General features: G+C 47.2%; 1 protein-coding gene across 1 annotated transcript in view; it reads right to left on the reverse strand.

Annotated features, from left to right (window-relative positions):
• The window catches only part of grm3 (glutamate receptor, metabotropic 3), a gene marked incomplete at both ends in the record, with an annotated part of 157364 nt that extends 145258 nt beyond the window's left edge, over positions 1–12106 (reverse strand). Inside the window, 2 exons of the mRNA XM_084334567.1 lie at positions 9264–9407; positions 11795–12106. Coding sequence (XP_084190693.1) covers positions 9264–9407; positions 11795–12106 — 456 coding nt within the window. The remainder of the gene's footprint in view (positions 1–9263; positions 9408–11794) is intronic.
• Positions 12107–15738: the final 3632 nt, after the last annotated feature.

The raw sequence follows: 15738 nt of genomic DNA on the forward strand, positions 1-15738 counted from the left end.
ATCATTTGAACAGTTGCCTATATCTTTTGCTACAAAAACAGATACACGTTAGACCTTTGTTTCAATAAGAACAAAATAATTCACCCATATCTTTTCTCCTGGGCTTCCAAGAAGGTAACCCGAGAGAGCTGCACTGGCTTCCTATTGGCTCCGCCTCAAGATTCTTGACCTGGCATTCCATAACACGAGGGGAACAGCTTGTGGGGTGTCATTGAAACTAAGCAGGCTATTCTCTGTCCTGGCTCCACGATGGTGGCACAAACTTCCCATCACAGTCAGGACAGCTGAAACCCAACCAATTTTCCGCCATTGACTAAAAACACATTACTTCAATCTATATCTGAATACATTATTATTATTTTTTTTACTTGTACTACTATGTACTATGCTACTACTATGTACTATGCTACTATGTCTACACTACTATCTACTATGTACTATGCTACTATATCTACACTACTATCTACTATGTACTATGCTACCATACCTATACTACTACCTACTATGCCAGATACTGTACCACTATGCACTCAGAGTGTAGCACTCAACCTCAGCATTGCTAGATGAACAATACCACTGGCAGTGTTGGGAAAGTTCACTTTCTACATGAACTAGTTCAGTTCACAGTTCACAATTTTTAAAATGAACTAGTTCAGTTCATAGTTCATAATTCAAAATGTTGAACTAAAGTTCATGGTTTAAAAAAGTAACTAATTTATAGTTTATAGTTCTTTAAATTTGTTATAGATTTTTTTATAGATTTTTCACGTACAGTTACTTACATTACAAAAACACACATTGGGACAAGGGGGGGGGGGGGGGGGGGGTCCTCCAGTTCATCTATGCCATCATCCACACCATAAGCAAGCAAAAACAAAACAAAAAGAAAAACAAGCTAAAAGGAAAGCAAACCAAGACAGGCACTGTACAGTATTGCACTTGCCTCGAGCCCATTCACATGTCATACATATATTTATTTTTTTATATCCTAGGTCTGTCATCAGCAGGAAAATAGTCTAATAGTGGGGCCCACACCTCCTGAAAGGAAGCGTCGTTGCATCTATGCATTGCACAGAGTCTTTCATGGGGTAGCACACCGAAGATCTCTCTATACCACATTTGTATAGATGGAGGCTTATCCTTAATCCAGTTTATCAGAATGCATTTCCGGGCTGAAAGTAGAAGTTTAGTTTGAAAATGTCGCTTAACTCACGTGCCAAAAGTAGTGATAGTAGGTACCCAGATCTGTTTGACATTTTGAACATAAAGGAGATATTGAACGGCCCATTTTGTTAGTTCTTTTTCCAATACGTTGCTGCAAGCTATTATTTGTAAAATTATTGAACCACAGACAGCAATCGGAATACTGGCATTTCCATAACGCTTTGCTGCCGCCCATTCAGTCCACACTAGTAGCAGCTGCAGCTTTCATCTCTACAGTATATTTTCAAAAACATGAGGAAAAACATTGCTTGAATTGTCTTTATTATGAAAACTAAAACAGGATGTTTGCATATTCTCAATGTGCCGTTTAAGGTTTGCTGTCGATGTCGATGTACAGACTTGCTTCTTCAAACCGGGTGGACAAAGTTTACAGACAAACATTAGAGTTTTCCGTCAGTACTGACTTTAACGTTAAACTCTTTTAAATGCTCATACGCCGACGTCGTAGAGGGTGTCGGACTCTGAGCGAGTGCTGCTGCAGCTCTCGGCTTCTGCTCGCCGATTCCGCTGTTCCACTGTTGTTGTGAGGAGGAGTCTGATGACGTAGCCAGGGGGTGACAGGCGCGTTGCCAGATCGGATGGTTTTCCGCATAATTTTGAAGCCTGTTTACGGTGTGTTTTAACTGGGTTTTCGGCTGAAAGGCATATGAAATCTGGCACACCTTTGAATGCCGTTATAATAGAGTGCTGAGAATGAACGCGTTCTCAATCTGAGAAAGGTATTGCCTGATTTCTATCAGCATGTGACTTGCAACACCAGAGGCGGTAACATCCTAGATCACTATTACACGCAATTTAAAGGTGGCTACAAGGCTCATTCTGATAGTGGCTTTGGCAAGTCAGATCACGCATCCATTTTCCTTACACCAAAGTACAGACAAAGAATTAAAAGTACTCCCGTAGTCTCGCGAGAGGTGCAGAAATGGGATGTGACGTCAGAGGATACGATCCGGTCAGTGTTTCACAACACAGACTGGATTGTGTTCCGCGACACAGATAACATTAATGCCTACACGGAGACAGTGCTGGACTATGTCTGTACTAGGGTGAAAGAAACAATCCCCACTACCAAAATGAAAGTTTACCCAAATCAAAAACCCTGGGTAGACAAATCCGTCCGTGAAGCTCTGAGAGAGCGCACCAAAGCATACAATGACGGCCTAGTGGCAGGCAACATGAATGACCACAAGGTGGCGCGACACAACGTAAGGAGGACAGTGTCAGAGGCCAAACGGCGCTACAGGGATAAAATTGAACTCCAGTTTGAACAAGCTGACTCTAGAGCTATGTGGCAGGGGCTCAAAACGATGACAGACTACAAAGGCGCCTCCCTCAAACTGAACAGTGACATCTCCTTAGCAAACGACCTCAATACCTTCTATGCGAGGTTTGATGCTGGTAATAACAACACCAGCTCACAAGCCTCGGCAATGGGGGGGGGGGGGGTCGGCTGCTGATGGAGGCGCAGTGTTCAGGGTAACAGAGCATGAGGTGAGGCGGACCTTTAAAAAAGTGAATATCAGGAAGGCAGCAGGTCCGGACGGCATCCCCGGCCGCGTCCTAAAAGTCTGTGCCGACCAACTGGCCCCAGTATTCACTGACATATTTAACCTGTCCTTAGAACAGGCTGTCATCCCCACCTGCCTGAAGAAGTCCACTATTATCCCTGTACCCAAAAAATCCAAGCCTGCTTGCCTCAACGACTACCGCCCTGTAGCTCTCACCTCCATAGCCATGAAGTGCTTTGAGAAGCTAGTAAAGGGCCACATCTGCTCCTCCCTCCCCATCAACATGGACCCCCTGCAATTTGCATACCGCCCCAACAGGTCCACGGAGGACGCCATATCCCATGTGCTGCACACAGCAGCATCACACCTGGACAAGAGGCAGGGGAACTATGTGAGAATGCTATTCATCGACTACAGCTCGGCATTCAATACCATAGTCCCCTCCATACTCATAGCCAAGCTCAGGGACCTGGGCTTGGGCTATGACCTCTGCCAGTGGGTCTTGGACTTCCTGACTGGCAGACCCCAGGTGGTGAGAGCAGGCAACTGCACCTCCTCATCCATCACCCTCAACATAGGGGCCCCCCAGGGCTGTGTTCTGAGTCCCCTCCTCTACTCCCTGTACACACACGACTGTGTGGCTCAGCGGAGTAGCAATACAATCGTCAAATTTGCTGACGACACAGTGGTGGTGGGCCTGATCTCTGCCAACGACGAGAGGGCCTACCTGGAAGAGGTCAAGGTCCTGGCGGGATGGTGCCAGGAAAACAGCCTCTCCCTGAACGTCAGCAAAACAAAGGAGATGATTGTGGACTTCAGGAGGTCGGGGGTCAAGGACTACAGCCCCCTCAGCATCGACGGGGCACCGGTTGAGAGAGTCAACAGCTTCAAGTACCTCGGAGCCTACATATCCGAGGACTTGACATGGACCACACACATTAACAGTGTGGTGAAGAAGGCACGACAACGCCTCTACTTCCTCAGGCGCCTAAGGAAGTTCCAAGTCAGCCAGAAGATCCTTAAGAACTTCTACTCATGTACAATAGAGAGCATCTTGACCGGCAACATCACCTCCTGGTTTGGGAATAGCACTGCAAAAGACCAAAGCAGACTACAAAGAGTGACACGTTCAGCCGAACGCACAATTGGAGGGGGGCTCCCCACCCTCCAGAACATTTACTACAAGCGTTGCAAGGGGAAGGCTAAGAGAATTATTAAGGACTCGAGCCACCCGAACAACTGCCTCTTTGAACTGCTGCCGTCAGGCAAGCGATACAGGAGTCTCAAGGCGAGCACAGAAAGACTCAGAAGTAGCTTCTATCCCCAGGCCATCAGGCTGCTAAACGAACAATGAATGAACACTACACAACAACAACCACCAAACACACATAGCTCACACATCCACACGCACACACTCACTTTAAACAAACACACTGTAGCACCCACTACACACACTTTATAGCACACACCCACTTTAAACAAACACACTGTAGCACCCACTCCCCACACTTTATATTTATGGATGAAGGATTGCACTACAACTCGTACACCTTACTGTAAATTGTACCTAAAATTGTACCTCATCCCATTTCTGCTTTGCACTAGATAGTACTGTACATTAGTACACTGCATAGTATTGTGTATTGTATATTATATGGTAACTCAGAACATTGTACATATGTCTATACCGAACAACTGTGACCTCATTTTCTTCTTCTAAATTCATGCTATATTATGTTATTATGTTATTTGATACTATCTTGTCTAGCACAGTCTCTGGAGCGTAACAGTAAGAAGCATTTTGTATGAAAGTATTCTGTACTTCTGTATGACAACTATTAAAGAACTTGAACTTGAACTTGAATTACGTTAATTTAGCGGATATACTGTTAGGGTTTGAAACCGACCTCAATCGCACGGCACAGACAGGTAGTTCACCAAAGCGCAAAGCGTAAAGCGGGTAAACGAGGCGCAGCTCCAAACGGGGGGACAAGGTTTTCACCAGCGGCAATCCACAGATGTCCTGGAGGGAAAGTAGACGAGGCACAGCAACGGGGAAACAACAGGCAGAAGCAGAAGTATTCAAAGCAGTAGTACTCAAAACGACCCGATATCGAATGACAGAAGGTCCGAGTATATGAAGCCTCTGGAGCGCTGATTAGAACACACATCAGGTGCGTGATGGTAATTGATACTTGACCTAGAAGTGTGCGTTCGGCAACGGGCCAATCCTCACAGTACCCCCCCCCTCCACGGGAGCCACCCGGCGACCCAACCGACCCCGGCTAGCCCGGATGGGACCGAAGGAAGCCGGTGATCAGGGGCACCGGAGAGGGGGACAGAGGCCCGGAGGGGGAGGCTGGAGACGGGGACCCGGTGAGGGGGGCTGGAGACAGGGACAGGGAACCGGCGAGGGGGGCCGGAGACGGAGGCAGGGGCCCGGTGAGGGGGCTGGAGACGGGGACAAAAGGGGAACCCCGGGGCGAAGGACTGGACGGCGCCTGAAGACACTGGGCATGACAGGAGGGGCTCCACCCCCTGATGGTGCCGGAGGACCAGGCGGTGTGGGGCTCATGCAGCGCGAGCCAGGGCCGACCCAGGACTACCGGGACAAGAGGGGATCTGGTAATGAAAAACTGGAGTCTCTCAACGTGCTTACCAGCCACGGTGAGGAGGACAGGACAGGTGCGTTGAGTGATGTCAGCCAGGCGGCGATGATCCAGCGCGAAGACCTCCAAGGGCCTCTCGAGGTCCTCAAGTGGAATGTTGGCCCGGGTGGCAAACTCAACGTCCAGGAAACTCCCATCAGCACCAGAGTCAATGAGTGCACCCACCGTCGCCCGCTGGTCCGCCCAGGCTAGGGTGATGCTCGTCAGACGGTTAGGTGGTGCACGGGTGGGGGAACAGGAAAAACGGCTCACCAGGATCTCCCGGGGTCCCGGCGAGCCTGGTCTTCTTGGCCGGGTAGGGCAATTGGAGACACAGTGTCCATCCCGGCCGCAGTAGAGGCAAAGGCCGGACCTGAGCCTGGACTCCCGTTCGGCCGGGCTAAGGCGGGTGCGTCCCAGCTGCATGGGTTCCTCCTCGGTCACAGCCCGGGAGGGAAAAAACCCACCAGTCACGGAGGGGGCAGGACAGTCAGCAGAACGGTCCCGAGGACGGGGGGTCTGGGGAACGTCTGGGGGTCCTAGTCGGGCTCGCTCACGCCTTCTCTCCCGGAGGCGTCCGTCGATGCGGATAAAGAAGGCTGATCAGGCCCTCGAGAGAATCGGGCTCCTCTTGGGTCGCGAGCTGGTCCCTTACTGCGTCGTTGAGCCCCCTCAGGAAGGTGAGACGAAGCGATTGATCGTTCCAACCGCTCTCCGTTGCGGCCAGTCTGAACTCCAGCGCGTAGTCTCTGACACTGCCACTGTCCTGCCGGAAGGTGCCCAACCGAGCTCCTGGGTCCTGGCCACGAGCTGGGTGGTGGAAAACCCTTCGGAGCTCTGCCACGAAGTCTGGGTAGAAGAAACAAAAATCGGCCCTCATAGCCCAGGAAGCAGTGACCCACTGTGCTGCTCGGCCCGTGAGCAGGTTAGTCATGTAGGCTACTCTGGCTCCCTCTGACAAAAAACGGCTGGGTTGATGAAGGAAGACCAACTCACACTGCATGATGAATGTGGCACAATCCTCGAAGTTACCCTCGAACAGACGTGGTTCGGAGAGACGGGGCTCCCGAGGTGCGAGGTCTGCCGCGGGTGGTGATCTGGCTGAGACTCCTGGGACAGGTGGGGTTAAAAGCAGAGTGTTTAATGCTGTACTGAGAGCCTGTAGCTGGTGCATAACAACAGCCTGCTGATACCCCTGGGTAGTCTGCTGGGTGGCCAGAGTGTCAATGGCATCCAGAATAAGCTGGACCTCGGCCCGGAGGTCCTGTAAAGCAGCCGCACCCAACTGTTGGGTGTGGTCGTTGACCAACTCGATCTGGACCGCCAACACTGCCCTGACCCTGTCTGTGTCGGCTGAGGTCGTCATGGTCGGGTCGTAATGTTAGGGTTTGAAACCGACCTCAAACGCACGGCACAGACAGGTAGTTCAGAGTTAGCCAAATACTAGGGCGTATTTATTTACAGAGTCAAAAAGGAGTCAAGTAACAATTTCGAAACAAAAAGGGAGACTGCCTTCGGCAGAGTTATCTGCGGCTCTGCAGATCCTCTTGGTGTTGGAGGTGGGGAAACGGTGTTGACGCCGTAGCGGCTCTGCAGATACTCCCAGCTTCAACTCGAGGTGGAAAAGGAGAGAGAGAGAGAGAGATCAATAACAGTCCCACATAACACAGAGGCAGTGCGGTTTCCTCCTCCCTTAGCTGAGTCCAGAACAAACAAAACGATATCTTCAGTGTTCTCCACAACACACAATTTAGCTGAGGGTCAGTGCAAACAAAAACGATAATCTTCAGTGTCTCTTCTAAACACACACTTCAGCTGAGTCCAGTGCAAGCAAAAATGGAACCCTTCAGTGTTCTTCAAAACACACAAAACAGAATAGTCCAAAAAGGGGTTTGGTTCCAACTCACCAAAGCGCAAAGCGTAAAGCGTGTAAACGAGGCGCAGCTCCAAACGGGGGGACAAGGTTTTCACCAGCGGCAATCCACAGATGTCCTGGAGGGAAAGTAGACGAGGCACAGCAACGGGGAAACAACAGGCAGAAGCAGAAGTATTCAAAGCAGTAGTACTCAAAACGACCCGACATCGAATGACAGAAGGTCCGAGTATATGAAGCCTCTGGAGCGCTGATTAGAACACACATCAGGTGCGTGATGGTAATTGATACTTGACCTAGAAGTGTGCGTTCGGCAACAGGCCAATCCTCACATATACAGTACGTTCAGTTCACGTTCGCCCAAAATACGAACGCGCTCATGAACGATCGTTCATTGAACGCGTTCAGGTACATCACTGACCACTGGCCCTTAGCTGCCAGAGATGTACCCCTCCTGCTAACGTGTTGTACACAAGTTTACGTTGCTTTGTATACAAGTGTCAGCTAAATGACCAAATGTAATTGTAAATGTACATTATGCAATATCTTCAAGGAAGCAGATATCTGAAATGGTATGATTTTGTTGATATCCAGGGGATAGACATGAAAGAGCTTTAATCATCATTTTCACAACAACAACAGTTCTAACATTTTGAGTAGTTTTACATCAACATATCTCCTGTTGCAAAATGCAAGTAGATTGAAAAACAGTTGTTTTCATTGTACTTTGAAACAACAAGAGAACAAGATCGGACTGGAAGAAAACAGGCTAATTGTGTGGAAGACAGACAGGCAGAGAAAGAGAGAGGGAGAGCGAGGGAGAGGGATATAATGAGATAACAGGAGAGAGAGATAGAGATATTTAGAGAGAGATAAAGAGATAACAGGAGAGAGATAATGAGAGAGATAGATAATTAGAGAGAGAGGGAGAGAGACAGATACAAATAGTGAGAGAGAGGCAGATACAGAGGGAGATAGATAAAGAGAGTGAGAGAGATAAAGAGAGATATAGATAAAGAGAGAACAGGAGAGAGATAACGACAGAGAGAGAGAGAGAGAGAGAGAGAGAGAGAGAGAGAGAGAGAGAGAGAGAGAGAGAGAGAGAGAGAGAGAGAGAGAGAGAAGAACGAGAACAGGGTATAGAGATAACGAGAGAGATAGCAGGAGAGGAGGATTGGGCTGAGGTCAGCATACACTGAGCTTATCCCTGCGGAGCCAAGGAGCCATGATGCCTCAGTATATAAAACAAAGAGGGAAAGAAAGAAAGAAAGAAAGAAAGAAAGAAAGAAAGAAAGAAAGAAAGAAAGAAAGAAAGAAAGAAAGAAAGAAAGAAAGAAAGAAAGAAAGAAAGAAAGAAAGAAAGAAAGAAAGAAAGAAAGAAAGAAAGAAAGGAGAGTTTCAGAGATTATGGGGAGTATGGGGAGCAGGAGGTTTTCAGTCACAGAGGAGTAGGGGAGCAGGAGGTTTTCAGTCACAGAGGAGTAGGGGAGCAGGATGTTTTCAGTCACAGAGGAGTAGGGGAGCAGGAGGTTTTCAGTCACAGAGGAGTAGGGGAGCAGGAGGTTTTCAGTCACAGAGGAGTAGGGGAGCAGGAGGTTTTCAGTCACAGAGGAGTAGGGGAGCAGGAGGTTTTCAGTCACAGAGGAGTAGGGGAGCAGGAGGTTTTCAGTCACAGAGGAGTAGGGGAGAAGGCGGTTTCCAATCACAGAGAAGTAGGGGAGAAAGTGCTAAACTATGCAAATGACTCCACTCTGTGACAAGAGCTATACTGGAGACACACAATAGCTACCACACTACTGCACTTCCATTCACAGATATAATTACACACATACGTACAAATGGGTAGTCTAATTCTATCCAACTGTAGCTCAACAAATGGACACTTGGACATGGGCATGGATAGAAACAATGGGAATGAAAGAAAGCTTAAGGATGATGATGGGGATGTGTGAGTGTGTGTGTTTGCCTGCCTGCCTGCCTGTCTCTCTGTCTATCTGTCTGTTTACGTACCTGTATGGAGACGCTACTGTATGACCCTCCTATGACACCGGCGATGGCGAGGGGGCTGTCGTCCTGGAGAGCGTATGATCCGTCTGGACAGATGAACTCTGTGTCATCCACCTTGGTCAGTGACGCTCGCACAAACTCCAGAGCCTGGAGAGCAGATGATACTGAGACAACATTCTATGTGTGATATACTATGACATTATGCTAGTAACTATATCATAGGGTGTATGTGACACATGCTATAGGGAGAGCTCAGCAAATGCAGGGTGTCATATTAAATGGGACACTTTAAAGGGATATTTCACTTTAGTGTAGAACTAAAGTAGTCAAGTTTCAGCACTCTTACCTCATCTAAAGTCATCTACAAGTAAAGCTGGTGACCACTGTCGACACCACCATTCCTCCCAGTTGTAAGTTCCAAGTTATTTTGGGGACCTATACATCTTTGGTATTTGATGTGTCTTTACGGATGTATTACCTGCGTTTTATCGCTTTATTTCTACTGGGCAGTCCAGTAGTGAGAGACAGAGGAGGAATGGGAGACAGAGTGGGGGGAAGACATTCGGCAAATAACGATGGTTTCGGGAGTCGAACCCGGGTCGGCCGTGTCGCGGCTGAGAGCGCTATGTGGTTCGCCACTGGGGCGCCCCTTACCTGACTTTTTTGAAGACCAAATCTTGATTTGAAAGAAAATCCTTTCTGTCAATTCCCTGCCACTTTGCGGACTGTTGCAAGCTTTTCTCTGACTGTCTTTTTGGGCTCGCCATCTTCTACCATTACACTCATCATATAACATCATGTAACATTATATTTCTTGGCTGCTTGACAGTTGTTTGATGTGCTTTGTGCTGCATTAAGGCAGAAGACCTTGTTGCCTAAATCTTTGAGTGAAGGAAGGCAGCGCGATGGACAGAGCTTGTACGTCAATAGATTATTCTGTGCTCTCACTCTCCGTCTCAGTAGAGCATCGGTATCCAAGATGATCCGCAGGTGTGTATGCGCATGTTGTTGTTTTCTTGCACCTGTGTGTGTATGTGAGAGGAAGAGGAAGATACAGAGAGGAAGACGTTGACCTGCTTGGGGAACACTCGGTTGGCGTGATCTGTTGTTCTGAATGTATGATGACATTATATCTTATATCTTATTACAGCCTTATATTCGGCACAATAAGGTAAAAATAATGTGATCATCAATTCTACAGGCACAGTGATTTTTTTTCTTTTACTTTGTAGTGTGGTCATGGTGAAACTACTAAATTCCTTTATTGATCATTTGAAAATGCCGTAAATAGCTCATAAAAACACATACCTTTGACACAGAAAATTAATGGAAGTGAACGACACCTGGGAGGAATGGTGGTGTTGACAGCAGACGACAGGGACAGCAGTGGTCGCTAGCTTTACTTGTAGATGACCTGAGACAGAGGCAGGTTTTACTAAAGTGAAATATCCCTTTAAACTTTTAATATAGTCATAGCCTATATGTCTTAGACTGATAGCCTAATTGAAAATAGCAACATGAATGTTTCTTATTTGGTGACACCTTGAGGAATCCAGATGCTCTATGCTGGATAGAGGTTGAGAGGACATAGACGTGGGAAGTATAAAATGTGTCCCACTTTCAGTAAATGTAGCCTACGTTGTACAGCATAATGAGGCTACAACAGAACAACATTCTATAACACATTCCAGACATTGTTCACGTGATATTATATAAGTAGGTAATCACAGCTTACAGCAGTCAATTCCAATAGAAACTGTAGGCTATTATTGTTATTCCCTTTGATTGAAAATATAACTTTGCCACCAGGGTTTATAGCAGCCATCTCATCCATACTCTCACTGATCATACTGGATGTTTACACGGATCAGCATTAGTGGTGCATGTGTATATATTGTGTAATTGCTTGGAAACATACAAACAATTGTCTATATTATTAACTTTGATTGAATTAGTATTCATCCACAAGTCTGTTACCAGTTACCTAATTTGCAAACACAGCTCATGAGTTATTGCATAATAGACGAAGGCGCCTCTTTCCCTGTAGAAATTTAAACAAATTAACAATGATGGATCATGGGTTCATATCGCTGAGTCCGTCTTTCACAGCGGGCCATTTAATGGAGTTTTGAGGTGAATGGGATCCTATGAAGCAGGAGGTAATTTCAATAAGTTTCACTCATTAGTTTTGATCTAAGTCATGCTGTGCGCAGCCCAGCGAGGGGAGCCGGTAGGAAGTAGAGGTGAAATAGAAGACATGAGGGAAAAACCTGATAACAGTATGTACTGTACAAAATACAGTATGTACAGTATATTAAATCTAAGATGAAAATCAACTCATCTGGTGCGATATTCTTACTCTACATTGTCCCAGTCTAATAGTATACTATAATAATAGCTATAATAACACAACAAAACAACACAAACCACAACGATCATTATCATCATCATCATCATCCTCATCATCATCATCATCATCATCATATTTGAGTTGATATCAGTGACCACTGTGTGAGAAGAGCGTGCTGACCCACCTGCTCCAGTGCGTAGGTGTCTCTGGAGCAGGTGTCCAGGATGTGGACCCCCAGGGAGACCCCGGGCAGCAGGACAGGGTCTGAGTTGATTCGGTCTATGGCGAACAGCATGGCCTCCAGCCTCTGGATCCCTCTGTCCTCGTTCACGCGCCCGCACTCCTCCATCCCGGCCCCCTTTTCGTGCACCGGGAAGAGGCCCCCGAGCACCAGGTCCCCCTCCATGCGGATCTCGCGCTTGGACGGCGGGGGCTCCACGACGGAAAGAAGCACGCCCTGACACATCACTACCAGGAGGAGAGGACTGGCCAGCATGGTCAACTCAAAGAGGAGAGGACAGGCCAGAGAGAGAGAGAGAGAGAGAGAGAGAGAGAGAGAGAGAGAGAGAGAGAGAGAGAGAGAGAGAGAGAGAGAGAGAGAGAGAGAGAGAGAGAGAGAGAGAGAGAGAGAGAGGAGGTGGAGAGCTTAGGGATAGTGGTCAGGGGTTATGTGTGTGGTGTGAGGTGTGGTTGAGGCTTGTGAGAGGAGCGGTGGAGGCAGAGGCTGGGTCTCTTTTTGGTCCATGTACCGGTCAGGGAGAGATGGACAGGGAGGAACATGGAGGAGCACAGCATCTGGACATCAGTCCTGTTATGAGAGGAGAGGAGAGGAGAGGAGAGGAGAGGAGAGGAGAGGAGAGGAGAGGAGAAGAGAGGAGGGGAGGGGAGGGGAGGGGAGGGGAGAGGAGATGAGAGGAGAGGAGAGGAGAGGAGAGGAGAGGAGAGGAGAGGAGAGGGGAGGAGAGGAGCGGAGAGGAGAGGGGAGAGGAGAGGAGAGGAGAGGAGAGGAGATGAGAGAGGAGAGGAGAGGAGAGGAGATAGGAGAGGAGAAGAGAGGGAATGAGAGGAGAGGAGAGGAAGAGAGGAGATGAGAGGAGAAAAGAGGAGAAGAGAGAAGAGAGGAGAAGAGATGAAATGAGAGAGAAGGGGGAGTGGAGAGGGGAGTGAATAGCAGAGCATATAGGAGCGGAGTGGAGAGGAGAGGAGAGGAAAGGAAAGGAGAGGAATAGAAAGGAAAGGAATAGAAAGGAAAGGAAAGGAAAGGAACGGAAAGGAGCTGTAAGTCAAGTCAATCCCTTTTCCACAGGAGGACATAGTCACAATTCTGTCAGGAGGCATGGAATGCTAACGCAAGCATTACGATACAGTATGGCAAAGTAGAACTTTAGTGGAGTTTTGGGGTATTGTTAACAAGGGCTCAGAGTCATTTCCGCTTCACAGCCAGAGCCTAGCCATGACTAAAGGGATATGGGATTGTTTGGAGACTGTACCACGCTCTCCTCCTCTCTCCCATCACTCACTTTCTAACTCTTTCCTTTGTACACTAGTGTGTATGTGTAAGTGTGTGTGTGTGTGTGTGTGTGTGTGTGTGTGTGTGTGTGTGTGTGTGTGTGTGTGTGTGTGTGTCTGTGTGTGTGTGTGTGTGTGTGTGTGTGTGATTGTGTGTGCACATGCATGCACACACGTGTATGTGTGAGTTTGTGTTTGCATTGTGTGTGTGTGTGTGTGTGTGTGTGTGTGTGTGTGTGTGTGTGTGAGTGCACATGCCTTCTGGCTGTATCAGGATACGGCAGCTCAGTGTTCTCGTGCCATAGATCGAAAAAGCTTCCCTAATCTGATCTATGTTCCAACAATTCCCCACTCGTCCATGTGAATATGCCCCTGAGTGTGTGTGTGTGTGTGTGTGTGTGTGTGTGTGTGTGTGTTTTCATTCTTATTAGCCAATGCATACACACAGAGGTAGGAACAAATCTATTCCAGCCACTGACAACATTAACCCACAATGAGCCAATATTACAAGTCATAATTGTTAGTATCTCAAATGTTGGCAAGTTCTCAGGATACAAAATCAACCTCTCTAAGAGCTTGTTGTTTCTGGTTAATGATTTAGCTCGAAGGATGTCGTTCGGGGCGCACCCACTGAAGATAATCTCTGAGTCTTTCACATACCTGGGAGTGACTGTGACAGGCAAGTATAGTGCCTTATTTAAGCTAAACCTTAAACCAGCCTTGGATAAGGCTAAACAAACAAACAAACAAACAAACAAACACTAGCTGGCAGGATTAACTCAATCAAGATGACAATTATGCCCAGGTTCCTATTTTTGTTTCAAACGGTGCCCGTTTTTATCCCCAAATATTTGTTCAAAGAATTTGACAAATTCATCTCAACCTATCTGGAATAAGACCACCCCGCGTATTAGAAGGGCATTCTTGGAAAGACAGAAAGAGAATGGAGGATTAGCACTCCCAAATTCTTTGCAATACTATCTGGGTGGCAAACATCCACAAACTGACATATTGGATGGCTGCATCACACGAGGGAGGTGGAATGGTGTGGGTTGACATGGAACAACACTCCGCTCACCCGGTATCACTATCCTCATTAGTGTGTGCTCCACTGCCACTCAGTAAAAAGCGCCTCACAAATAACCTCATGGTGATTGGCTCACTCCGTATATGGGCACAGTTTAGGACTCACTTCAAATATAAACAACCCTGTCTCCCAATTGTATCTAATGCACTTTTTACGCCCTCACTCATGGATGCAGCATTCAAAACATGGGCCGGAAAGGTGAAGGACCTGTTTAAAGAAGGGCTGTTTATGTCCTTTGAACAGTTGGTAGGCGAGTCAGGGGGTAATGATATGGGACTTGAAATCCCTGACGCTTCTTGGCAATTGGCAAGAATACACTCATCATCTGTCTGCATCAGACATGGATTACTCCAATTCAAGGTATTTCATAGACTACACCTCTCTAAGAGCAGACATGCCGAGATCTACCCGGATGTCGATCCGACCTGCTCCAGGTGCCATCAGGCTCCAGCCACTCTCTGCCATATGTTCTGGTCATGCCCATCATTATGCCCGATTCTGGCCTTCTGTTTTTGTGACCTTTTCCTTCATCTGTGATAAGGAGATAGATCAGCCCTAACCACTTGATTGCAGTCTTTTGAGTGCTCCCTGGAGAAATTAGGGTATCTGTCTCTCAATCAGATGCTGTGGCCTTCTCAAATCAAATAAAATAAAATGTATTTGTAAGGCCCGACAACACACGTTAATGTCCCCATGGGCCGGACACGTCTTCTTTAAACAAGTCAAGAAGAAACATGACAAAAAGTCAAGAACAAAACAAGAACACCATAAAGTAATTTTTTTTTTAATAAATGCTAAATAAATAAATGCAACACTCCCAGACATACCCCACACGAAGGTAAGGAAAAACTCACTAAAACCTAGCAATAGGAAAAAATGCACCACAGGCAATGTGGAGGAGATAAACCTTAGAAGGGCCATTCAAGGGGGGATCTCCCTTCTTATATGTCAGTGATAGTAGTGTTGCAATAAAACAGGTGAACAGTTGGTAGGCATGCACTCATGTGTGTAGTGAAACACAGATAAGTGCATGCGATGCCAACTGAACATTTTGAAAGATTAAAGATAGAGCTGATAGCGATAGCAACTGAACATTTTGAAAGATTAAGATTAAAGATAGAGCTGATAGCGATAGCAACTTAATTTTTTTAAAGATTACAGATAGAGCTGATAGCGGATTTATTTGAGGCGAAGGGGCGGCGCAGATAGGGTCGCATCCTCCCGGTCTTCATCACGAGACGTCCAACACCCGGGTCATCACTCCGAGACAGCCACTCACAGGGAGACAGGGAGACAGGGGGACAGGGGGACAGGGAGACAGGGAGCCGGGACAGGCGTTAGACAGTCCGCGTGATTGTGATGGGCGGACATAGCAATAGATACAAGTGGTAAGCATATGTGAATAGAATAGATATATGTAGTAAGCATATAATGCGAATAGAATAGAAGTACTTAACCCAGCAATGAACGTCTGAACCACGTTGACAGACCACGGACAGAAGACAGTAAGAAGCTGATCCATGGCCTCATGG

The sequence above is a fragment of the Notolepis coatsorum genome (assembly GCF_963971535.1).
Source record: "Notolepis coatsorum genome assembly, chromosome: 18".
Taxonomy (NCBI): Eukaryota; Metazoa; Chordata; class Actinopteri; order Aulopiformes; family Paralepididae; genus Notolepis; species Notolepis coatsorum.